Genomic DNA, 26,223 nt, shown 5'->3' on the forward strand with positions numbered 1-26,223 from the left:
CGTGAGCATAGGTACATAGTGTGTGTGCAACTTTACTAGCTCTCTTGGTGCCAAAAAGGAGACGGAATTCATGCCAGCATGAGGGGCCATTTATTGCTCAAGGGTTGGGCCCCCACGTTTTGGGGAAGTTCCCCCACCACTTCCTCCCCCCATTGTCCCCGCGGACCCCTCAAGTGGCAGGTTGCTGAGTTGATCGTGGAGGGAGCACATCTTCAAGTGTAGATAGTCCAGAGCGGCCACCTTCTCCCTGTAATGAGAGAGCAGGCAGTTCGTGCTGGGGAGGCTGGGTGCCACGGGGCTGCTGTGGAAGCCGGGGGTGACTCAGGCCCTTTCCCCAAGACCTCACCCTCCTCCCATGCCCTCAGCCTCCTTCCTCACTCCGGCTTCATCTTGTCCGTCAGCAGCAGGTTCTTGGCCCGCAAGGCTTCGTCTTGGGCCAGCCGAAGGGTGGAGCTCAGGGCCTCTGCCCTGACGTGTTTGGCCAAGGCCTGGCGCTCCAGCTCCTGGGGAGAGGAGTGTAGGCGCGGCTGGGCTTGCTGGACTGGGCTGGGGGTGGAGGGGGATCTGGATCGCGGAGGGCAAGGGGCAGGGTCCCCTGGGGCCCGCATTGCGCCCCCAGAGTAGCCCATCATGCCTTGAGCCTGAGGCTGACCCCAGCATCCCACAATGCACTGGGCCTCCCACATCTCATTGTGCACTAGACTTGTGTCTGCCCCGTTTGTCCCCTGTTGCACTGGCCTTTCTGTCCCTGCAAGCACTAAATCAACATCTATCACATTGTCCCCTAATGCCATCATTCATTTGATGTCCAGGCCCCCATATCCCATCACGTGGTGATCATCTACATCCTGTAATTCACATTATGGGATGTGACCCTACATCTCCTTATCTATTAGGCCAGCCTCTTGATGACAGTAGTACTCCTCAGTGCTCTGGTTCCCTATACCCCACAATGCACCAGGCCCCATGTCCTATCATGTCTTAGTCCTGCAGCTCTGCCACATGACTGTCCCTTACTGCCTCATTTGTCTGTCTCACCCACTACAATTCATATCCCATCATACATCTGGCCAATATCCCATAATATACTAGATCTCTACGTTTCAGAATGTACCCCGGCCTCAAGTTCCATCAGTTATTGGATTTGAGTCTCTGTGCCATGCCTCACGTAGAGCTGTGGTTCCGTTCCCCATAATGTATTAGCTTACTGTGACCCGTATTCGCTGGGTCCCCTGTCTCGCCTCAATGATCCCATGTAATGCATTACCTCTCTTAAGGCTCATAGAAAATCAGGCTTATAGTCCATGAAGCTGTAGACTGGTGTTTGCCTCCCCTGTCCCACAGTGCGCCCGATCCATGTCCCATCATGCTCTGGGCTCATGTCCATCACCCAAGCTTCCATAATGATTGACCTATGACTCACTATCCACCAAACTGCTCCCCTCTCATCCCGTCCCGACATGTTAGAGGCAAGTGTTCCCCCAGTACCGGCTGCCCACAGCTCACCCTTCCCATCCTGCCACACTCCAGCAGTATCCTTGTGCCTGGGGCTCCCCTCCCCCTGCCCTGACCAAAAAGTGGGGCATGGTGGCCCATGGTCCTTGGTACCAGAATCTTCTTGTGTAGCCTCTGGCAGCTGAGGCAGGCAGGAGCCAGGCCCCTCTGTTTCACTTCATCCACTAGTGGGGTCAGCGCTCGCTCCAGCAGCTGCTGCAAGGACTCCGTGGACAACTGCTGCCCCTGGCTGGGGGAGGGGTAGTTACCAGGTGAACGATGCCTCGGACCAACTCCATTCCCAGGATACACCATGCCCACCTGCTCAGCCTCCACCCAGGTCCCGTTTCCACTGTGCACCCAGGCAACCTTCCCACCACGCAATGGGGCCAAACTACAGTGCATCAGGTATGCTCTGGTTTCCACAGCATGGGGAATTCCCACAGTGCCTGGGGATTTCCACCACGTGGTCCTTGGTTCATCAAAAACTCACATTTCCCACAATGCACTAGTTAAAACCAATCCCACTTTGTATTGGAAGTGCCCCCCACCTTTCCTAGTACAATTCAAGCATGGTATCCCTTGGCTCCCCAATACCCCAAGGTCTCACTTCCCTAAAATGCACTGAGAAACCCTGCCTCCTACCCAGTACCACTTCCCAACCTTCCCACAATGCACTGGAAATCCAGGATGCTCAAAACACATCAAATCTTTCTTGTGTTCCACAAGACACTGACTTCACCTTGTGGTGAGGGAAGAAATGTGACTCCCACAGTGCAGCAAGACTGGCCCATCCTACAATACATGGGAGTACCCTGTCTTCCACAATGAATTTCCCTCCCCACTCTTGCTAAAGTCTCATCTCCTTCAATGCTTGGTCCTCAAAATGATGCAGAATGCACCTGGAGCCAGGTGCCGCCCCCTTACCTGGCACAGCGGGCACAGGAGCCTTGGGCGGCCCGATCTAGGTTCATAGAGAGGTCGGACCCTCTTCGAGAGTTCTGAAATTGCCGCCCAAGCTCTTCCAGAATCGGTTTCACTGGGCCCAGCCCCTCCAGTTCACTCCGCAGTGAAGCCACAGACACTGCTGACCGCTCCACCCTGAGGTGTGAGAGTAAGCAGTGCAGTGAGGTTGCCTCTCCAACAGTACACAGGCATGCTCTGGGGTGTGTGTGTGTGTGTGTGTGTGTGTGTGTGTGTGACCACACCATGTGGCTTGTGGGATCTTAGTTCCCCAACCAGGGATTGAACCCCGGCCCTTGGCAGTGAAAGCAGGAGTCCTAACCACCAGACCGCCAGGGAATTCCCCTTCCTTCTCTTTACCCCACTTCATTTTTATGAAAGACCTACATTAATACCTGCTTTCACTAACCAAAAGAAATCTGAAGAGGACTTTCACTTTTATGAAAGAGCATTTGTTTTGCAGCAAGCTGTTACAGAAGCAGGACACACTCAAGCAACGACAGTGGCGCCACCAAGCTCCTTCTCTGAGAATTACACTCACTATCTCAGCATCAAGCCACCATAGCTTTGAACTGTGTTGTCTGTGGGCATCTGTGCTTTATCCCAATGCATTTGTGCATCTGTTAGCAAGATGTATTCTAAGGTACTTGCTTCTTCGCTTTGGGTTATTTTGGCTTACAGAAGGTTTCACAGGAACTGCTCTACTTTTGGATGGCAGAGAAATCTGTAGTCCTCCTATGAAGGCTCCATCCAAGATTAGCCCAGCACCTCTGTCTCCATCCAGTTTGCAGTACCCTGCTCTGCCTTGACCTCTCTGCTCTGACTGGTACCGCCTTTTGCGTTTTATTGTCGGGAACGCCAGTCCCTGTTCTCTAATTGGTTTCCCCTGTTCCTACTTGGCTCCTCACCTTGTCCTTTTAAGGCATGGAACTCATCTCTTCTCTAAGTGGCTCCGCCCCTCAGTCCTTCTTAGGTATAACACGCCCCTCCCTACCCTCTAATTGGGGCGTCCACCTGTCAGTATGTGGTCTCCACCCGATTGGCTCCAGCTGATTGGCCCACCCCTTTCCCTCAAGGCTCCGCCCTCTCACGTCCCCACACATTGCGCTCGCCTGGGCCCTCACATAGTGCACAGCTCGTCCGCCCGGCCCCGCAGCTCTTGCAGGCCCTGCGCGGTCTGCGCCTGCTCGCGCTGCGCCCGCTCCCACTGGCCCAGGAAGCCGTCGAGCCTGCCGCCCAGGCCCCCGAGCAGCCGTAGGGCCTCCTGCACCGCTCCCTCCTCCTGATGCCACCGGGCGGTCAGTGAGGACACCACCCTTCTGTAGAGGCAGAGGTAAGGAGCGGGTCAGGGCGAGGTTTGGACATGCCATCGTCCGCCCCGCCCCGCCAAGACCACGCCCGTGGCTCCAGACCCACCCAGTCCCCGAATTATCCTGTCCTGTTCATTTCTTGGAATCCTCGCATGTCCTCCAGAACGCTGCTTCTACCCCCTTATCAGATATCCTGGCCTTCCCTCGGCCTGCCCCCCAGCCCCACATCAGCTTCTCCAGACACTGCCTCCTCAAGATACCGCCAACCCTGTCCCCCTGCGTTTGGAACCTCCAAAGACCTGCCACCTCCCAAAACCCGCCGGCCCTATACTCAAAACCCCATTCTTCGAAGTCCTGCCCTTCCGGGTCACTGCCCCCAGAACACTCCCCACTAGGCTCTTCGAGGCTCCCCCGCCCCGGGACCCTGTCCTCCAAGAGCTTCGAGGCTCCACTCCCTGGGCCCATCCCGGGATCGCACTTGCCTCAGCTCCTCAAGGCCAGCAGAGACCTTCTGCAACTCCTGCTCGCTCACGATGGGGCCTTCCCCTGCCCGGGGCCCCATTCCCCAGCCGCCTGGGACCAGGCCTCGGGGTCGCGGGGGTTCGTCGGGGCTCCCTGACGGGCCAGAGCAGCCTGGTGGCTGGGTGGCGGGGCCCAGGCCCTGCCGGGAGAGGCCAGCCTCCAGCTTCTGCTCTAGCTCCTGCAGCTCGGCCTCCTGCCTCCTCGGCGTCTCATCCTGCAGTTGCTGCTGGAGGTAGCGCAGCTTCTCCTGGGCGGGGAAGCAGGGCAGGGTTGCCACGGTCGGCCCCTTGCCTCCCACAACCATCACCTCCACCCCCAAATCCACCCAATGAATTTCTGAGACTGGAAAGTAGATGGATGTGGGGACGGGACACTGGGAAGTCGCACTCGAAGTCTAAATGGACTCCTGCTTGCTGTTACTAGGGAGGGATGCCCCATTGGAAGCCTAGCTGGAGTCCAACTCACTATCTCCATCTAGCCCTCCACCCCCGCTCTAATCCTCGAAGGCATCAGATTCTAGACCCTCCTGTTTAGTAAGAACAACTGAAGCTTTTCCAACATCTTGTTGGGAAGTGAGTGGGTATGTGGGCAGGAAAGGCATTCCCACTCCAAGTCTGACATGAATCCCTCTCTCTGGGACTTGAATATGACTGTGCATGGAAAAGTATGACCATGAACATGAAGGGGCAGTGTGGTGGTGGTGGCGGTGGTGGTGGCGGCGGCGGCGGTGGCGGCGGCAGGGCGGGAAGGCCCACCCGAAGTCTACCTCAAATATCTCACGTATCTGGCCCCCTTCCCCAAGTCCGCAGACCCCTCCCCCTTACCTCCAGCAGGGCAGAGTTCTGCTTCAGGACATTGGTTTTTATCTCAGCATCTTCCACCGACCTGGTCACCTTCCGGCAATTCTCCTGGGTCAGGACACCAGGGCGGGGGCCCTGCCTTCCCATTCCAGTTCCACCTCGAAAACCTTATCCTTGCTATTTTCCACCCAGGCTCCACCCCCGCATCCAAGACACGCCCCCTTCAGAGAGGTGTGCCTTCTGATTACTGGTCTGCCCTTTCCGGGCTTGGTTCCCTTGGCTAAAGGGATTAGACTTTTATTAGACCGCTCCTTTTCCACTTCCCCCCACCCATTTCCTGTCCACCAGTCCCTTCCTCCCCATTTCCTCTCACCTTCTTCCTACTCCCGCTCCCTTCTCCTCGCCCTGCTCCTGCCGCCCAGGGGCTCACCTTGAGTTGACTACAGTACCCTTCTAGTTCTTCCGCCTCTTGCCGCCTTCTCTCTAGATTCTCACTCAGCACAGAACACTCACTCTGGATCATGGAAGGGAGGAGGGGTTAGCCTCAAGGAGACACCCCATGGGGAGGAGAGGCAGAAAGTTTCCTTTACCTCCTGAGCCTCAGTCTCCCTAGCTGGACTGTGGGTGCATCGAGCTGGAGGACAGCTCTGAGAGGGGAACGTGACCCTGGAGGGAGAGGAGATGTTGGGGGTGGGGTGGGCGGTCCTCACACCTGCAGCGTCAGCACGTGCTGGTTAACCCGAGTGGTCTTTTCCTTCAAGCTGGTGATGGAGTCTTTAGCACGGACCAATCCACTGTTGACGCCACTCTGGGGAAGAATGGGAGACAGGTGGGTCAGTGGGTGCATGGAAGCAAACCCCAACCCCAAGAGAAAGTCTAGAACTAGCTTTACACCTTGATTCTGTCCTGGAATAGCTGTGGAATTTGGGGCAGGGCTGTGCCTCTTTGATTCTTGGTATTCCTGCTCCATTAAACTGGGGGGCAGATTGGTTTTCTGCTTAATGGATGGGAAGAAAAATAAGTAGGATCCAGGAGGGAGTGGGGGTGGGGGAGCTCAGACATGTGGGAGAAGGAGGAATGTTCTTAACCTGAGATAAATGTCTTCGGGATCCACAGACATAAATAAGATAAACTGTTAACACACATGCCCTGTCTTTCTCTCCAGGCAGTGGAGAATTCTAAAGATAACCCACTTTCCAGATATAAGCACTCACTGTGCACCAAGCCAAGCACTTACCCACGTTTTCCCTTTTATTCCTCAGAACCACACCTCTTGAGATTATCTGGCCCATTTTGCAAGTGAGGCAAATGAGACAGAGAGGGAACATCCCTTTTACTTCCAGGTGCATGAGACAGGAGATGGCCTTGTCAGAATTTATACTCAGAGCCTTTGTTTTTTTATATTTATTTATTTATTTATTTATTTATTTATTTATTTAGAGGCTTTGTTTTAAACTGTGACATCATATGGCCTCTAATCTTCGCTACCCTGTGTCATCATAAAATGCCTTATGACTCCTGTCAAACAAACTGGCTCAGGAGGGGCGCACGTGACAGGATCTCCATTCTCCCACCTTCCACGTTTATAGAAGACTTAGCCTGGCATATGACTGCCCAGCAAAAAGACTATAATTCCCAGGTACCCTTGCAGCCAGGGTGGCCATGTGACTAGGTTCTGGCCAATGGAATATGAGTGGAAATAATATAGGCAGTTTCCAAGTCATGCCTTTAATAAAGGAAAGTAGGGAATACACCTCCCTCTCTCTCCCTACAATGTGGATGGCTAAAGCTGAAGCAGCCACCTTGGACCATGAGATGGAGGACACAAGATAAAAGAAGACTGAATCCTCAACCCTGTGAAGCCTCCATACTCAATTCCAACCACTTATGAGTACTTTTACATGTGACAAAGAGAACATTTTCCATCTTGTTTATGCTACTTTGTGTCTTTCTGTTATAGCAACCAAACTTGTGACTTAATAGCTCAGCCCCCAGAACACTGGAGCCTCTAACATACTGCATTCAAAGAGACCTGATATATTTGAGACATTTATGTGAGCGATAAACTATCCTGCTTCAATCAGATATTTTGGTTTCTTTTACAGCTGCAGAACTAATACACAAAACAAAAGAGAGAACAAGCTTCCTCCATTGTAAAATGGGAACAACTTCACATTTCTTGCATAACTGCTCTGGAGAACAGTTGTGATAAACAATATTGTATTAGGGTGACAGCAAAATGGTAGAGTTGGAAACCCCCAAATTCCACCCCTCCATAAAAACAATGAAAAAAACTGGCCGAAACTATGAGTCAAGTCATTGAGAGGATTATAACAACTATAAATATATATGCACCTAATAGAGCTTCAAAACACATGAATCAAAAACTGTCAGAATTGGGAATTCCCTGACGGTCCAGTGGTTAGGACTCTGTGCTTTCACTGCTGAGGGCCTGGGTTCAATTCCTGGTCAAGGAACTAAGATCCTGCAAGCCCTGCAGGGTGGCCACCACCACCACCAAAAACAAAAAACACTGACATAATTGAAAGGAGAAATTGACAATTTAACAGTAATGGTTGGAGACTTTAATACCCCAATTTCAAGAATGGATTGAACAACTAGAGAGTAGATCAGCAAAGAGATGGAAAAACTTGGACAACACTATAAAGCAACCAGACCTAACAGGCATCTACAGAACATTCCACCCAAGAGCAGAATACACATTCTGCTCAAGTGAAATTAAACATTGTTCATATGGCTGAAGATAGACCATATATTAAGTCACAAAACAAGTCTCAATGAATGTAAAAGGATTTGAAAACAAAGTATGTTTTCTGACCTCCATGACCTCAGTAGGATGAAATTAGGAGTCAATAGCAGAAAGAAATTTGGGAAACTCAAAAATACATGAAAATAAACAACACACTCAAACAGCCAATGGGTAGAAGAAGAAATCACAAGAGGAATTATACTTAGGAATGAAGGAAATTGAAAACACAATGTACCGAAACCTGTGAGATGCAGCAGAGGGGATACTTTGAGGGAAATTTAGAGCTGTAAACACATACATCGAAAAAGAACTTAAAATCAGTAACCTAATCTTCCATCTTAAGAAACTAGAAAGAGAAGAGACAACTAAACCCAAAGCTAGCAGAAGGAAGGAAATAATAAAGATTAGAGTGGAAAAAAATGAAATAGAGAATAGAAAAACAGTAGAGAAAAATCAACAAATCCAGAAGTCGGTTTTTTGAAAAGATCAACAAAATTGACAAACTTTTCGCTAGACCACAAAAAAGAGGAAGAAGACTCAAATTACTAAAATCAGGAAGGAAAGAGGGGACATTACTACCAATCTTACGGAAAGAGAAAGGATTACAAGGGAACACTATGAACAATTGTGTGTCATCAAATATGAAACCTAGATGAAAAGGAAAAATTCCTTGCAAAGCACAAACTAACTCAAGTAGAGCTAGGACATCCAAATAGATCTATAACGAGTAAAGAGATTGAGTTAGTAATTTGAAAACTTCCAACAACAACAACAACAAAAGCCCAGATGGCTTCATTGGTTTAATTCTACCAATCATTTAAAAAAGAGTTGCTGCCAATTCATCTCAAACTCTTCACCAAAGAAACAGAAGAAGAGGGAACTAACTCATTCTGTGAGGCCAATGTTACCCTGATACCAAAACCAAAGACATCACCAGATAATAAAACTACAGACCAATATCCCTTCTGAAAACAGCCACAAAATTTTCAACAAAATACTAGCAAACCAAGTCCAGCAGCATATAAAAAGGATTATACACCATGCCAAGTAGGATTTATCCCAGGAATGCAAAATTGGTTCAACATGAAAACTAACACACCTTATTAGTAACATACAGAGGGGGAAAACACAATCATGTCACTGAACAGAGAAATAGCATTTGACAAAATCCAGTACCCTTTCATGACAAAAAACACTCAACAAACTAGAAGTGCAAGGGAACTTTCTCATCTTGGTGAAGGGCACCTACAAAAAAAAAATAATTAAAAGCCAATAAGACCCACACAAAACCATGATGGTTTAAAACATGTCCATATTTTTTTTATGCTCTTTTAAGATGTGGATGCTCATTCCTCTCACTTGAGTGTTGGCTGGGCTTAGTGACTCTTACCTAGTAAATAGAATAAGTCAGAAGTGATGGTGTGTGACTTAAGAAACTAGTTCATAAAAGGAACTGTGGCTTGTTTCTTGCTCTCTCTTGCTCTGGAGGATGATAGCTGCTATGTCTTAAGCAGCTACATCTGGAGAGGCTCATGTGGCAAGGAACTGAGGCCTCCAACCAAGAGCCATGTGAGTGCACCATCTTGGAAGCATAACCTCCAGCCCCAGTCAAGCCTTCAGATGACTGCAACCCCTGCCAAAATCCTGACTGCAACCTCATGAGAGATCCTAAGCCAGAACCACCCAGCTAAGCCACTCCAGGTTTGTTGTTTTAAGGTTGGGAATCATTTGTTTCACAGCAGTAGCTAACCAATACACAAAGTGATATTTTTAAACTTAAGGCCCAAATGGTCTTGGATTTCCCATAGGTAGCTCTTCTGGGAATCTAGGGGAGCAGGTCCTGGGGTCAACTCAGTTCTCCCACTTATTAGCTGTATGACCTCAGGGAGGGGACTTCACCTCTCTAAGCCCCTGTTTCCCTATCTGTAAAATGCGGAGGGACTAATAACTACCTTCACAGGGCTGCTGTTGGGAGGAACACAGGCTGACCCAGAAAGGTCCTTCGTCAATACTTGGGAAAAGAGAAAGGGCAGCTGGGGTCACTGGAGGTGAGCTTTAGCTTCACTGAGAGCAGATTTTGGGAATAGTAAAGACAAAGCCTGTTGGCCTTGGCTGAAATGTAAATGGCATGGTGGGGGTGGGGAAGCCAGACCTGGGGATTAACCCCTCCTTGGCCACCCAGATGCCATGCCTCTGGGCAATCCAATTCCCCACTACAAGCCTGCCTCGGTTTCCTTTCTTGTCAAATGGGAATGATGATACCTTACTCAGATGATGGTGAGGAAGGGTCAACAAGATGATAGTATCCATAAGCCAAGCGCAGTGGTTACTGTCAGCATCGTTAAAAGTAGAGACAACAGGACAGGACCTACCAGGAAGGGGCTTAGCACCAAGACCCCACAGCAGCCTCAGGGAAATCTGTAGACAGCAAGCAGGACAAGTTCCAAGCAGGGCTCAAAAGACCTGCTCTGGTCACTTCTGCATGGAGGTGCTGACCTTCCCCAAAAGTAACACTACCTCCTCAGTTGTATCCTTCGGCCTCATAAAGATGTCAGAGCTTAAGACAGGAGCGAGGGAATTCCCTGGTGGTCCAGTGACTAGGACTCCCTGCTCTCACTGCCAGGGGCCCGGGTTCGATCCCTGGTCGGGGAACTAAAATCCCACAAGCTATGCGGCATGGCCAAAAAAACAAAAACCAAACCAAAATAAAACAAAAAACCAACCAACCAACCAAACAAACAAAAAGACAGGAGCCAAAGCTATCCTCTTCACCATTCTTCTGCTGACACTCCCTCTGGTCTGGGAATTGTCGCTCTCTCACCCAGGGTCTCCATCGCTCCTGGGTTCTTTTCCTTTCTTCTCCAGTTCTCTGTCCCACCTCTCTCTGGTGTCCATTCCTTCTTTCTCTGGGTCTCTGGCCCCCTCCTCTATCTCTGGTTTTGTCTCTGTCCCCCTCCCCTGGTCCCTGTCCTCCTCCCCTGGTCCCTGTCCTCCTCTCTCTGGGTCCCTATCCCCCTCTCTCTCTGAGCCTCTGTCCTCCTTTCTCTCTGGGTTTCTGCCCCCTCCTCTCTGCCCATCTCCAGCTTTCTCTCCCGATGTAGCTCAGATGCTGCGTGCTAGCCTGTGTTCTTACTGTCCACCTCCTCACTGTTCCTGCCTGTACCCCAAGGTATTGGCTGTCAGTACTTTTCCCATTTTACGGAGAAGCCTCATAGAGGCTGATGCTCCCCTGTAGCCCCACAGTGAGTTCGCAGCTGCATTAGACCTTGATCATGGCCGCCCAGGGCTCTTTCTCAGGCATCACAATCCTCTGGGGGATGTGACTCAAAAATAGCTCTGGTGGGAGGCAGACCTCTGCGAGTGCTGCCTGAGCGATGATGGCCGAGAGGGGAGGAAAGTGTTCGGGGGCGGGGAGAGGCCTCACGGGCCATCCATCCCACCTGGACTGTCTCTGCCTGCTCCCTTCTCTCCACCTGGTCCTCTTAGCCTGGACCCTCGCCCAGCCTCCTCTCCGGCCTGCCTGCCTCCAGTCTCTCCCCTCCAAATGTCTCCCACTGGGGCCCTAAGGAAAGAAAGCATCATACCCACTAAGCTTCTGGACCTGGCCCTGCTTCTTACAAGCACTCCAACCTTGTGGGGGGTCATTCCACCTCTCTCCATCTCACTTTTTTTTTTTTTGAGAGTTGCAAGTTAAGTTTTATTTGGGGCAAAATGAGGACTGCAGCCTGGGAGGCAGCATCTCAGATAGCTCTGAGAAACTGCTCCGTATCTCACTTATTTTTGTTTTCATCTTCCTTGCAGAACTTCTAAGAGAGGAAAACAAGCCTCCCCCTCCGAACCCCACCATAGGGATAGGTCACAGTGCTTGGTACACAGTAAATGCTCAGTAAATGCATATGGAGCCCAAACTCCTGAGTTTCTCCTCTCCCCTGCCCAGGAACCCTCAATGGCTCCCCATTGCCCTCAGGAGAATGCCCGCGTTTCTCAGCCTCTGTGTCCTGTGCCCCATCCCTGCCAGCCTCACCTCTCCCACACACCACAATCTAGCCACAAGGACATGTTCCCCAGGCTCTTTTCAACTCCTGTCCTTTTGCATATGCTGTTCCAGCTAGGTGGAATACCCTTCCCTGTATTCTGCCTTCCTTATCTTCAAGATCCAGCTTGTGTGTTGCCTTTTCCAGAAAGCCTTCCTTGATCACCACCAGCTGGGCCAAGGGCTTCCTCTTCAGGGCTCCCATGGTGACCTCTACTGCCCGCATCAATGCAGGGTGCCTCCCACCCCTGACCCCTAAGCCCGGCTCCACCACTGAGAAGCTGTGTGACTCTGGGTATGCTAGTTAACCTTCTCGGGCCTCAATATCTTCATCTGTGACATGAGGATAAAAATAATAACAACTAACTACTCTGTTTGTTGTTATTATTCTGTGTGCAGCTGACCATTGTGCTAAACATTTTCCGTGAATGAATTGCATTTGATTGTCATGACAACCTCATGAGATGGGTGCAATTCTCTCCAGAATTCTGTCTTGGGTGCTGCTATATTTCCTGCTCCTAGAGCAGTGCCTCGCACATTGTAGGTGTTTAAGAAATATTTCTTGAAAAAACAAACACATGCATCCCCATTTTACAGATGAGGAAACTGAGGCTCCTAAAACACAGAAAGTGCTCAGTACGTGCTAGTGAATCTCTTTTTTCCTTTTTTTTTTTTTTTTTGGCCATGCTACATGGCATGTGGGATCTTAGTTTCCTGACCAGGGATTGAACCCGTTCCCCCTGCAGTGGATGCTCAGAGTCCTAACCACTGGACCCCCAGGGAAGTCCCGTAGTGAATCTTTTTTTTTTTTTTTAAGCTCTTTATTGGAATATAATTGCTTCACACTTTTGTACCAGCTTTTGAGGTACACCAAAGTGAATCAGCTGTATTTATACATATATCCCCAGTGAATCTGATTAGTATTATCATGGCCATGGTTCTTGTTAGTGTAATTCTCAGTGTCCATGTCAAGCCCAGTTCAGGGCCTGACCCAGGAGAAGCCTGGCAGGGGGTGGAGGCTGGTGGGAGACCAAGCTGTAGCTTTCTGTGCTCTACTCAGGAATTCTCTAAATTCTCCTAGATCTTGCTCACCTCCCAGTTTTGCCCCACATGCTGAGGTGTCCCTCAGAGAGCTCCTAGTCATCCGTCAAAGTCCAGTTCCAACACTGCCTCCTCCAGGAAACTTTCACTGATACCCCTCGCCTGGTTTGAGAGGCCCTTTTCTGGGATCCTCAGTGCTACCTCCATTATGGAATTTATCACCGCAGTCTGTAGCTGTCACTCGCACCAGACTGGGAGCTTCCCCGGGACTGGGACCTGGCCTGATTCCAATCTGTGACTCCGCCTCACCCAGGACATCTGGCAGTGACTGACTGAACACAAGACCAACTCCCAGGCAGCAGGCGTCATTCACCCTGGGTGGAGCAGACTCATGGCTGACTGTAGAGGGCCTCAAAGGGTGACCAGAACCTTCTCATTCCAAATCGAGACGAACCCCCGCCCCCACCTTCAGTATCTGCCTACCACCAGAGTGAGAACTCTTGTCTTCCACAGCCCGGCCAGGGCCCCCTCACCAGTATTTCCGTGATGTCGGGGTCATCTGGAGCCCAGGGTGGGGTGGGGGAGGCAGGGGGCACAGGCAGTGCTAGTGAGCTGCTGTCTTCCGCCGTTGAGTCTGTCCCCGAGGAGTCGATGGGCTCCATGGCGGCCAGGTTGAGCAGGGACACGTTGGTGTAGGCCGAGGACCGTTTGAGGTTCAGGCACCAGTGCATTGGCTCGTGGGACATCCGAGGCTCCACCCTGGGAAGGAGAAACAGGCAGGAGGGTCAAGATGCAGCCCCAGCAGGGTATGGCCCCTCCTGCCTCCCTGTCTCCACATCGCCTACTCTTTCTGACTCCAACCTCACTGCCTACTTTCTTCTTTCTCTGCCATCTCCGCTGCCTATTTTCTTTTGCCATTTCCAGCCCGCAGCCCCACCGCCACCCTCCAACTTTTTCCCCTCTCCCTGTATGCTCGCTACCTTCTTCCTCTCTACCTCCCACACTCTTGATTCCCCCCAGGCCACCGCCCTCCTGCCTGCCTCTCCTCCGCCCCCTCCTCTCCTCCCCCTCCCCTCCCTCCAGCACCCACGGTGGGACTCGTGCTCTGTTGGAGGCAGCGCTGGGCGCTAGGACCGTCCCCGACAGGGTGCGACAAACCCACCCGTGGAACGACACGGCCTTCTTTTTCTTCGCGATCCCCTTGACTGGGCTGGTCACCCCCGCAGGAGCCTCAGGGACCAGCTGGGAGCGGCTCTCGACCCCCGCCGGGGGGTCCCCAGCCTCATGGATTTCTTTGGACTGCCAGATCGTCTTCACCACCACGCTCGCCATGGCGTGGGTGGGGGTGGGGGGCAGCTCCCAGGGGCTCCTTCCTCTGAGACTCTCCGCCTACTCTGACCACTGACACTCAAGGTCCCCTGTCCCCACAAGGCTGCCTCATAAAGGACCCAACCACTGGGCCCCAGTGGCGGGGGGGGGACACAAGGGTAAGGAATCGTGACTCAGCACGTTTCCCCAGGGGGGCTCTTCTTGTTCAGTTTCTAGTTCCACCGGGATCTGTCCCTCCCCTTCAGCACCGCAGTGAAATTGACTCATTTTAGTCCAGAATTTACAGTGGATGGGCCCCACTGGTTCTTGGGAGGGGTCCAAATTCCCTTTCCCTGAAACTCACTGTGGGGTCACCCAGCACCCCCTTCCCCCCATCCAGACGGGATTCATCATGTAATATACTGGCCTTCTGCCTTTCTCAGGATCTGGGGGGCAATGAGGATTGAATACCAGCGCTGGAGGATCTTACATTCTGTGAGGGGTTGAAAGGGGACAGGCAGGCAATATAAACAAACCGAAAATACCAGATGTCCATTGGTGACATAAAGGGAAGCAGAACTGGGCGATGGCGGTGTGGACATTTGTCAAAGCTCATCGATTTATGCACCTGGGATTGGAGCCTTTTATTGTGTGTGAATTCTGCCTATGAAAGAACCTAAACGGACATTGAACTTTAGTGCATGATGTGCATGTTGAATAGCTGGGGTTGTATCAGACCCTGGGACTGCTGTAACAAAGTCCCACAGACTGGGTGGCTTAAACCACAGATTGTTATTTTCTGGCAGTTCTGGAGGCCAGAAGTTCAAGGTCAAGGTGTCAGGGTTGGTTCCTTCTAAGGCTGTGAGGGAGAATCTGGGCCTCTCCCCTAGTATCTGGTGTCCTTAGGTGTTCCTTGGCTTGTAGATGGCCATCTTTTCCCTGTGTCTTCACACTGTCTTCTCTGTGGACCCGTTTATCTCTCTGTCCAAATTTCCCCTCTTTTAAGAACACTGGACATATTGGAGTTGGGCCCACCCAAATGACCATGTCTTAACTTGATCATCTGCAAAGACCCTATTTCCAAATGAGACCAGATTCACAGCTACTGCGGGTTAGGACTGGAACATCTTTTGCAGGACATAATTCAGCCCATAACAGGGTTGATGTGTATTAATGTCTGCAACTTTGTTTTGTTCTGTTTTTTGAGTTGTTCTTTATTGAAAACATTTGACATGTATTTTTGTTTTTTGTTGTGCCACGTGGCTTGTGGGACCTTAGTTCCACAACCATGGATCGAACCTGGACTGAGTCCTAACCACTGGACAGCCAGGGAATTCCTAGACATGATGTTTATAAATTTAAAGTGTGTCTTACTTGGATACATTTACATATTATAATATGGTTGCCATTTAGCTGTATCACATCATTATAGTACAATATTGTTATCTATATTCACTAAGCTGTGCATTAGATCTCTATGGCTTATTTATTACTTGTTGCAAGTTTGTACTCTTAAAGGACATCAGTCTTATCTCCCACGCCCTATCCGCTGGTAACCACCATTTTAATCTGTTTTTTACAGGTTAGACTTTTTTTTTTGACGTGGACCATTTCATTTTTAAAGACTTTATTGAGTTTGTTACAATATTGCTTCTTTTTTTTTTAATATTTATTTTATTATTTATTTATTTATTTTGCCTGCATTGGGGCTTCGTTGCTACCCGACGGCTTTCTCTAGTGGCAGCGAGTGGGGGCTACTCTTCATTGTGGTGCGTGGGCTTCTCAAAAAGGACTTGCCTAAGCCTCATCTAGACCCCCACACATGAACTTGTTCATGACCTGGTCTTAAAAGTTAGCAGTGGGGATTGAACTTGGTGTACCCCCCCAAAAATTAAAAAGTTAGCAGTGGGTCACCTCCTGAGCCCCTGAACCCCAGAATGGTCTTGCTCAAGTCCGGTCCTATAATTTTCTGCTTTCCAATAATGGCTTGTGGCTGCTGAGCACTTGCGACGTGGCACGTCTCAGGTGAGATGTGCTTTATGTATAGACACCAGATTTCAAAGACTTAGGAAGTTATGTCAACTGTGTTGAAATGATAACATTTGGGTATATGAGGTTAAATGAAATATATTATTAAAATTCATTTCACCTTTTCTTTTTACTTTTTTAACGTGGCAGGAGTATATTGAAAACTGTATTTGCGGTTCCCACTGTATTTCTTCTGGAAAGTGCTACTCTAACTTGGCAGGCGTGAGCCTAGAGCTCCTGTTGGGGTGGGGGGCACTACATCCACCCCTCTCCCCTCCCCCCAGGATGGGACAGTCCCAGGGTTTTTCACGTTAGGTTGGTTCTTCCCAATCTGACTCCTCAGGTGTGCCCAGAATGCCTTTGCTTTAGAGACAGTCTTAAAAATTAAGTTTTGGCTCATTTATAAGCTCTAGAGGGGGTTGGGAGAAGACTGAGTTCCCCCACCTACCCATGGCAGGACCTAGAATCAGGACATTTCCCCCGCCCCCCACACACCAAAGTCCCAGAGTTAACTCTGTCTGGCTCCTGGTGGGCTCTGGGTGAAGCCTTGAAGGTGGTGGGTGGGAGGGAGGTGGAGAGTTAAGGCTGGGGAGGGGGTTGCCTTTCCCTCTTCCTTAAGGACAGAATTTTCCTGTGCTTTAGGCTCTGGATGTCTCTCTTTGCATCCCTCGAAAAGCAGACTAGTTCCAACCCCACTACTAATATATATATTTTTAATGGCGTTATCCTCAGGGAGAAAGTGTTTCCTCCAGTCCTTGGAATGCTTGATTATATCTTTCATAAAAAGGACTTTTTCCAATTCCTGTTGGTCCTAATATTTGTTGTTTTTAATGGGTGCATTCTATGTTCTTTGGGGCAGACAGCACCCCCCCCGACCCCCCCCAAACAGAGATGTTTGTCCTCCTAGAATCTAAAATGGACTTTCCCAAGCCCCATCCCAGGACACCCAAATGGACGGATCCATTGAACCTGGAAGGTGGGCTCTTCTCGCCCCTGTCCCCCCAGGATTCAGAGTGGACGTTCCCAGAACGGGTGACACTCCCCCAAGCCTCATTCCAAGAATACTAGGCTTCTGAGATTGGAAAAGGCCGGCGGGTGGGACTTAGTTCCTCAAGGTGACAGAATGGACCCTTCCAGTTCCCTTTGCCCCAAATTTCTCTTTAGCTCGGGGCGTTGGAGTTCCGGAGACTTTGCCTTCCCCATAGCCAGTCAACCAAAGAAGGTCCCTGGGGCGCCAAGGGGTAGTAGTTGGACCAAACAAAGCGGATTCACCGATTCCATCCCTTTAACCAACGTTCTTCATTCAGCACCGGGTTCCCTTCTTGTTCAGCAGGACCTCCAAGTCTAGTGGAGAGACTCCCAATTTTTATTTGATATCTGTTTAATGGTGTTATGGTTGCAAAAAAAAAACAAAAGCTATTGTATATTTAAACGTTGTTAAAAGCCAAAATATAGTTTAAATGCAGGCTCTACCACTTCTGAGCTGTGTGACCTTGGGCCTGTCATTCAACCTCTCTGGACCTCAATTTTTACCGCTACTTAATGGGAGTAGACCTGAATTACTGTTTCCTCCGCTCTGGAATACTTGGTCTCCGGACAAGTTAGGTCCTAACATCTTGGCCTTCAGAGAAGGAAAAGGAAGGGGGAAGCGACGTCTTCCTGGAAGAAGATTCAAGGAATTGGGGGTGGAGGAGAAGAGGGAGAAAGGGGAACAGAAAGACGCGTGCGCAGTAAACACCTCACGCTCTCCCGCCCCTCCCAACTCCTTCTCTGCAGCAGGGAATTGCAGGCGCCGCTCCACCTATCCCAGCCCAGCCGAGTGACAACCCGCTTCTCCTTCCTTCTCTACGGATCGTCGTCCTCCTCTCACCCCCACAACAGCCCAATCAGGGGCGGGAGTAGGACTGGCTCGGCGAATCCGCGACGCCTGCGGGGGCGGTCTACACGCCCATTGGCCTCAATCAACATCAGTCCCGCCTCCTCAAGCCCCTCCCCCTCCTTCCCTCACGTCAATCCCTGCCTTCTAGAAGAGCGACCGGATCCAATCAGTATCCGACCCGGCCGAGCGGAGGGGGCGGTCCCACTATACGTAACCGAACTCCGCCCGTCTCTCGAGCAACGCCCCCACCCCCTCCCACTCCGGAACGGAAATAGCGGGGCGCTGGACCAATCGTAGCGGCGTGCCTTTGTCCAGAGACCAATGAGAGAGGGAGGGGGGATGAGCCCGACTCTGAGCGACATTAATTCGAACCAATAGGTTGCTGAGAGCTCAGGACGGCGGAGGGGAGGGGAGGGGCCGGGGGCGGAGCCGCGGCCTGCCAGCCCGCCCGCCCGCCAGCCCTCCCTCCCCCACTGGCCGGCTCGGCTCCTCGGCGCTGCTTGGGGTCCTTTCCTCGCGGTCCCCGCCTGCCAGCCCCCGCTGTGCTGTGCCCTGCCCGGCCAGGCCTGGAGCCGACACCACCGCCATCATGCCGGCCGTGTCCAAGGGCGATGGGATGCGGGGGCTCGCCGTGTTCATCTCCGACATCCGGAACTGTGAGAGCGCGGCCGGGGGACACCGGCCGGGGGTGGGGGGGGAGCGTGGAGTTGAGGGGTTCGGGGGTTATAGAGGGGCCCAGGGGATAGAAATCCATTGCGGTCGTTGAGTGAGAGGAGAGAGAGGCCCCGCGGGGAACTTCAGGGTGGGGGGGATGGAGGGGCTTAGGGTGTCATAGTGTGCCTCTTGAGGTGACGACACGGAGTGGCTAGAGGCGTCCGGGAGGGTCTTAATAGAGAGGAGGCTAGTAAAGTCCTGGGGATGGGGCATAGAGGTGTCCCCTGGGAATAGAAGAAAGGCTGGGGGATCGTATTAGCGATGGAGTTAGAGAAATCCCTGATGTAGGTAAAAAGGGTGGGTGGGTGGGTGGGGGTGCCCTGTGGAGAGATAGAGTGGGAGGAGGCCAGAGCGGACTGGGAGGACATGAAACACAGGAAGGCTAAAGGAACTGGGCTTGAGGGCCTGGGCGAGGGGGTGTCATAGAGGGGAAGGGGCTAGATAGGTCACGGAGGCTCCCCACTAGTTCATAGAGAGGACTTGAGAATGATAGAAAGTCCCAGGGGTTTGGGGAGGAGAGATGGGAAGGTGGGGGACTATAGTGGGACCCTGGTGAAGGATAGAGGGGCTCCAGGATGGAGGACTGCTTAGCGGATACGCAGGGCAGTGGAGAAGGGGCTAGAGGGGTTAGTGAGGGGAGCTCAGAGGAGAGGTGCTGCACGTGGAGAGTCTTGAGAGAATCTGAGACAGGGAGCTGGGGGGGCCTGGAAAGGAGATGACCTTATAATGTGGGGGCTTGGGGGATGTGCCAGAAGGAGAGGGGCCCAGATCTGAAAGAAGGGACCAGGGGGCCTTAGGAATTTGTGGGGAAGAGATCTGTAAAGCTGGGGGTTGGGGTAAGCCTGGTCCCAGAGAGGAGTCATGGATCAGGGAGCAGGACAGTCCTGAATCTGGAACCCTCCCCCATCTGACCACATCAACATGGGGACAGCCATCACCAGCAGGAAGAATGGTCGTGACTATGGGAGGCCTGGCGCCAAGTCAGCTTCCAACTCCTGGGAGCGGGTGTTGGCGTTTGGAGCTGCCAAGAGCTTCAGAGGCTGTATCCGCATGGGCTTTTGGGGTCAGCCAGACTTGGGTTTGAGTTTGAGCGCTCTCCCTCCCTAGCTTTGTGACCTTGAATGAGGGACTTCACCTCGGTTTCCTCATCTGTCAGGAGGGACTGGCTGATTGCACCTTCTGAATGGGGTTGTTATAATACTGTATGTGAGTGAGGCCTTTCGCGTGTTCCAGGCACTAGATATCTTGGCTACTGTTGTTGTTATTTGGCTAGATCTGAGGAACGGCCTCTGTGAGGTGCCCAGTGATGATTTTAGAATTTAGTAGGAATGGAAGGATCTGGCACGTAGTAGGTGCTTAGTGGGCAAGAGGGGTGGAAACTGTAGGGTATCACAGTGGGGGAGAGAGGTTAAGTTTGTTACGAAAGGGGTGGAGGCTTTGAGGATTTGTGGGTTGGTGGGGAGCTGTTAGGAGCAGGTGTGCATTGCCTCTGACACCTACCTCGTGACCCTTGGCAAGTCGTTCGACCTCTTGGCGGTTCCGTTTTGTCACCGACTACTCCATTGATCAGAACATCTTGCCTCTGAAGGTTCATTCATTCGTTCATGCGTTTGATAAATGCTTTTTGATCACTCCAGTGTGCCAGACACTGCTCTGGGGATGGGGGCTACAACAGTGAAGAAAAATTCCTTCCCTTGGGAGCACCCATGCCAGGAGGGAGATTAAAAAATAAACACAGAGAACCACAGTGTCAGACGATGACTAGTGCTGTGAAGAAAAATGAGAAAGGCAAGCCCGGGGTGGGGGAGGGGAGGGAAACCAGGATTGAGAGGGATCGAGCCCTGCAGATTTTGGAGGAAAGAAGGGTCCAAGCAGGAGGATGGTGTGTTCAAAGGTCCTGGGGTGGTAGCACGCTTGGTGTGGGTTCAAATAAAAATGAGGGGGCTTGTGTGGCTGGAGCCAAGAGAGGGAAGGAGGGAGAGTGGTGGGAGATAAGGACAGGGAGCCTTGTGGGCCACGCGAAGCACTTTGGCCTTTCTCTGAGTGAAGCGAGAGCAGCAGGAAGGTTTTGAGCACAGGAGGGGCAGGAGCTGATTGATGTTTTAAAATAGTTCCTCTGGCTGCTGGGAGGGAACAGACCCAAGGAGGAGGAACGGAAACAGGGAAAGAATTAGGGGGCTGTTGCAGGCAGCTTGGTGAGAGATGGCATTGGCTTGACTGGGGTGAGAAGTGTTTGGGTTGGGAATAGATTTTGAAGGATCTGCCAAGGGATTGGATGATGGGGGCGGGGTAGGAAAGAGAAAACAAGTGGGTGTCGCTGCAGGACCCCAGAGGGAAGCCAGAGGACAGAGGGGAGACTTCGACTTGGGGACAGTGGAGGTAATTTAGCCAAATGAATCAGGGCTGGAGAATCAAGTGTATGTTGAATGGCTGGTATGTTTCAAGCCTTATCATGGGTGCTGGGGACACAGTGGTAAATAGGACAGACTTGTCTGTACCCTCATGAAACTCCCAGCCCCCAAGGGAGACAGGTGCTGCGTAAAAATCACAGCTGTCCATCTTCCAAACACTTGTATACTGATGTTCAAACAGCATCATTCATGATAGATAGCCAAAGAGCGGAAAAAAACCCAAATGTCCACCAGCAGATGGATGGAGAAACACAGTGTGGATACCCACACAATGGAATATTATTCAGCCATTAAAAAGAATGGAGTGCTGTAGAGGCTACAACATGGATGGACCTTGAAAACATCATTTTAAGTGAAAGAAGCCAGACACAAAAGGCTACATGTTGTAGGATCCCACTTATATGAAATGTCCAGAATAGGCAAATCCAGAGAAACAGGAAATAGTTGAGTGGTTGCCTAGGGCTAGGGGGTGGTGGAATGTGGAGTGACTGCTGATGAGAACAGGGTTTCTTTTGGGGGTAATGAGAATGTTCTGGAATTAGATGGTGGTGATAGCTGACCAACACTGTGGATCTGCTAAAGACCACCGAATCGTACTGTCAAATGGTGAGCTGTATGGTATGTGAATTGTATCTCAATTTTTTAAAAATAGATGTATAGTTGATTTACAGTATTGCGTTAGTTTCAAGTGTACAGCAAAGTGATTCAGTTATCCATATATATTTTTTTCCTCGTATTCTTTTCCATCATGGTTTGTTATAGGATGTTGAATATAGTTTTCTGTGCAAATCCTTGTTTATTTCATATATGCCACTGTTAGATGATGTATTAATTTTATTTTCTTTACCTAAATTGAGGAAGAAACCTAAAATCAGATCTAAATATATTACAGGGCGTTCAGGGAGGTATGTTTTGTTGCCCCCCAGAAAATTATCGGAAATTTACTTTCAAAATTAGATCTACTTGTTTAAAAGCCCTATTCTGGCTCCCTTCTTGTTTGCATCAAAATTTTTTTTAAATGGAAAAAAAACTGTAGCTGTCCTAAGCCCAGTGAGGGAGGGGGCCATGATGTTGAGGGAGCAGGAGCTCTGTCTGCTTGCATTGCCCAGACAATGGGGAGGAGTTAGCCAGGCCAAGGGAAGGGGGAGAAGAGCTGTGAAGGCAGAGGGACAGCAAGTGCAAAGGTCCTGAGGCCCCGTCGAGACTCTGCACTAAGGCCGATGTGGCTGGTGCAGAGAGGGATGGGATCTGACATTGGGGAGGTGGGCAGAGGCCAGGTTGGTGTTTGTCCCAAGAGCACTGGAGAGGGTTTCAAGCCAGAGTGAGGGGAAAGGAAGGGGTGGGGGACATGGACGAGGCGGTGCTCAGAGCTGAGCAGGTGGAGGACGGGGAGGAGTATGGAGCCATCCTGCCTGAGGATCTGAAGGGCATAGTGGAGTTCAGGGGGAAGGATCTAGGAGATGAAAGGCAGGCTTTGAGAAGGAGAGCCAGAAAGGGCAAATTCTGCAGATAAGAAAGGGAGAGGTGAGGCTGGGCCCAGCCTGAGGGCGTAGTCCTGTCCTGTCTGGAGGGGGAATCAGCCTCCCAGACACTTATCTGACTGGGAGCTCCCTCAGGCAGGGGCTGGGGCTGCATCCTCTCTAGGGCCCCAGCTCCCCCCAAGGCCGAGGACAGTGCAAGTGAATCAGTGGGCAGGGGGGTGCCCGGAGCTCGCCATGAGCTTGGCACGTCCCACTCCAAGCTGTGACCCATTCTGTTTGTGGCATCTCCCCCAGCCCCTGGAGCACAGGCCCCGGTCTGATCCCTCCCTGGGTCTCCAGTTCCGCCTTCTGCAGGGCCTGGCCCACGGGAGTCCTTGGAAGGTATTTGCTGATTGGATAAATGAATGAACAAATCAGTCTTTACTAGGTGATGAGACTACAGTGGTGAGCAAAAGTTGTCTCCTTGTGGTGCTCACATACGAGGGGGCAGATGAACCAATATACAAGTGAATACAGCGTTCAGGTGTTCAGACAGGTAGCAGTGAGTGTTGGGAGGAAATAAAGCACGGAAGGGCTGTAGGGACAAGGTTAGGGTGGTGCCCTTATATAGGCTGGTCAGAGCGTCTCTCACTGCGAAGGTGACGTTGGAGCAAAGAAAAATTTGGTGGGTGAATTTGGTGGCCTGCTTCAGAAATCTGGCAGAAGACGTTTTTGGCAGTGCAGACAGCCTGTGCAAAGGCCCTGAGGCAGGACTGTGCTTGAGGTATAGGAGGAATGCGAGAAGAAGGTAGGAGTTGTGGTCAGAGAGGGAACTAGTGGATCCGGTGGGAGCCAGGGAGAGATTCAGAGCAGAGAAGGGACAGGATTTGACTCAGGTTTTCACAGAATCCCTCTGGCTGCTGTGGAAGAAGCAGAAGGAATGAGTCCCACGTTGGTGGTGCTCCAACATCAGGACCCCCCACCCTCCAACCTCAGTGCCCTGCCCAGGACACTTAAAGGAACTGGCTTTAGGTTATGAGTGGCATCCAGACCAGCAACAGAAACAGGCCTGAGCCCCACCCCTTTCTACCTGTGTGTCATCCGGTGACCTCGGTCCACCACGGCACTCAGAGCCTCCCCTGTGTCAGGACTGCTCTGGACCCTGGGGACAGCCAGTACGCAGCCACCGCCCTCGCGCTTGGGGAGCTGGCATTCCCAGCCAGAGGCAGAGGGTTTACAGAGCAGCGTGTGCCCCTTTAATGTGCTAGGTGGCAGCTCAGGGAGGTCTTTGCAGCTGCGTTCAAGCAGGAGAATGACAGGGTGTGACTGGGTTGCTTAAGGAGAATATTTTCTCTCAGGGATGTTGACAACTTTGATAACGTCTAACCCAGGGCTGTCATGCGAAGATCCACATATATACATTTTTAAAAATCGAGTTATAATTAATTTACAATGTTGTGTTACTTTCAAGTGTACAGCAAAGTGATTCAGTTACACATATATATATATACACATATCCATGGTGTGTGTGTATATATATCCTTTTTGAGATTCTTTTCCATTTTAGGTCATTACAAGATATTGAGGTTGAGTATCTTTCCCTGTGCTGTACAGTAGGTCCTTGTTGTTTATTTCCTTTATGTATAGTAGTGTATGTTAATCCCAAACTCCTAATTTATCCCCACCCCCACCCCCCAGATATCCCCTTTGGTAACCATGTTTGTTTTCTATGTCTGTGAGTCTATTTCTGTTTTGCAAATAAGTTCAATTGTATCACTTTTTTTAGATTCCACAGATAAGTGATATCATATGATATTTGTCTGTCTGACTTACTTCACTTAATATGATGATCTCTAGGTCCGTCCATATATGTACATTTAAATTTTCCAGCGGTCACACTAAAAAAGTAAAACCAGGGAAATTAACCTTAGTATGTTTTATTTCCTTTACCCCAGTATGCCCCAAATATTATTTGAATGTGTAATCAACATTTTTTCAATGATTAATGAGACAGTTTATGTTCCTTTCTCAACTCAGAGGCTACATTTTCACTGGAAATATTTGCTCTGTCTTAAGAGTTCATAAAACTTATGGTTAAAAAAGAAGATTCACAAAGGGTCCACGTTGTTCCAAGCGTACTTTTCCAGTAACTGAGTGGAGGATCCGTTTTTAATTTTTAACTTATTACAGTTAAATTAGGAATTCAGTCCCTCAGTAGCACCAGCTATATTTCGAGTGGCCAGTGGCTCCCGTGGTGGACGGCATGGACCAACATGCTCTGAACTTTATGGGGGTCCAGAGTCAACAAGTATCATCTCCCAGAAACCCTCTTTGAGGACTCAGGGCTGTTGGGACTTGTGTGGGAGACACCACACCAGATCCTAGTAGAGAGATGTGCTTTGTATTATAAACAGTAGTTGTCTGGAAGGCAATGAAGGGTCTTGCAGTGAGGTGCCAGACAGTGCCTGGGTTACCACCATAAGAGCATGTCAATCCCTTCATGGTAGTCGGGGTTTGTTAGGATGCCTTTGGTGGCAGTGACAGCCCTGCCCTGGTGCCCCAGGTTAAATGCTGAGGGAAGACTTATCTCCCCTAGTCAGAAGCCCCAAGGTCCGTCTGGAGTGGTCTGCAGTAACCTACTCTAGCCTGTAGCAAGGGCGTGGCCTCTTTCCCACCTGCATGGCCCTCACAGCAACAGCTGCAGGCAGAAGAAGGCCCACGGCCCTCCCATGGCTCCCCAGCACCCTCACAAAACCCAGGAGGCTGCACAGTCTAGCTCCGCCTGCCATGCTAACCCTCAGGCCTTTGCACAGGCTAGACCTCGTGCCCAGAGCACACCTCCCCTTATTTCTGCTTGGTCCATGTCAGCCTTGTCTTTTGAGCCTAAAATCCCAGGGTTGGGGCATTCCCTGGTGGTCCATTGGTTAGGGCTCTGCATTTCCACGGCAGGGCGCATGGATTTGATCCCTGGTTGGGGAATTAAGATCCCACATGCTGCGCAGTAGGGCCAAAAAAAAAAAAAAAAAAAAAGTCCCAGGAGCTGGGTCCTGGGAAGAATTCCTCCCCTAATCTGATTCTAGCCTCCCAGCCCCCACTGTGTTTGCCTCAGTCAGAGTTTTCCCCATTGTCCCTGTCAGCCTCCCCTCCAATCAAGGAGCATCTGCAGGGCAGAGCAGGTGTGACTCATCCCTGAGCCTGGCCCAGGAAATGTTTGAGGATAAGGGAATCTCTTTAAAACATCCTGAAATGCTTACATGCCTCCCGTGATGGGGAGCTCATCCCCTCTGTCGCAGGCTGGCCCTGAGTGATGGAAAGTTCCTTCCATGAGCCCGGTTCTGCCACAGCTGCCGTTACCCCCTGTCTCCCATGCATTACCCTCAGCAGCACGCAGGCGCTGTCTCGGGGTACCCAGGCTCTAGATATTTGCAGAGGTTATGCCCTCTGCTGGGAGGCCCTTCCTCTAGAGAGCATTCTCTTTTGGAGACCTGAT

At 50.8% G+C, this 26,223-nt stretch overlaps 2 protein-coding genes across 9 annotated transcripts in view; one reads left to right on the top strand and one right to left on the bottom strand.

Annotated features, from left to right (window-relative positions):
- Nucleotides 1-74: 74 nt before the first annotated feature.
- TSKS (testis specific serine kinase substrate) lies at nucleotides 75-14,335 on the bottom strand. 6 transcript variants are annotated; one of them, XM_057711978.1, is made up of 11 exons: nucleotides 14,096-14,332; nucleotides 13,467-13,692; nucleotides 5,802-5,897; nucleotides 5,520-5,603; nucleotides 5,114-5,197; nucleotides 4,250-4,536; nucleotides 3,582-3,776; nucleotides 2,422-2,595; nucleotides 1,609-1,744; nucleotides 347-546; nucleotides 75-247 (listed from the first exon to the last, which is right to left on the bottom strand). In XM_057711978.1, exons 1-11 carry the CDS (start codon nucleotides 14,263-14,265, stop codon nucleotides 91-93), a joined length of 1,809 nt encoding a protein of 602 aa, XP_057567961.1. In that variant the 5' UTR covers nucleotides 14,266-14,332; the 3' UTR covers nucleotides 75-90. The 6 variants fall into 6 exon arrangements, with proteins under 6 accessions (XP_057567961.1, XP_057567966.1, XP_057567963.1 ...); XM_057711983.1 differs by having other exon boundaries at nucleotides 347-503; nucleotides 14,096-14,330; XM_057711980.1 differs by having other exon boundaries at nucleotides 379-503; nucleotides 14,096-14,329.
- The window catches only part of AP2A1 (adaptor related protein complex 2 subunit alpha 1), a 48,333-nt gene continuing 25,706 nt past the window's right edge, over nucleotides 3,597-26,223 (top strand). For 2 of the 3 annotated variants that reach the window (XM_057711963.1, XM_057711964.1), the window contains exon 1: nucleotides 18,600-18,804. In XM_057711963.1, the coding sequence (XP_057567946.1) occupies nucleotides 18,738-18,804 (67 nt within the window). In that variant the 5' untranslated portion in view covers nucleotides 18,600-18,737. Of the gene's footprint in view, nucleotides 3,791-18,599; nucleotides 18,805-26,223 lie in introns of those variants that run through there. The other variant, XM_057711965.1, reaches the window with a different exon arrangement.

This window comes from Hippopotamus amphibius, chromosome 16 (assembly GCF_030028045.1).
Source record: "Hippopotamus amphibius kiboko isolate mHipAmp2 chromosome 16, mHipAmp2.hap2, whole genome shotgun sequence".
NCBI classification, from domain to species: Eukaryota; Metazoa; Chordata; class Mammalia; order Artiodactyla; family Hippopotamidae; genus Hippopotamus; species Hippopotamus amphibius.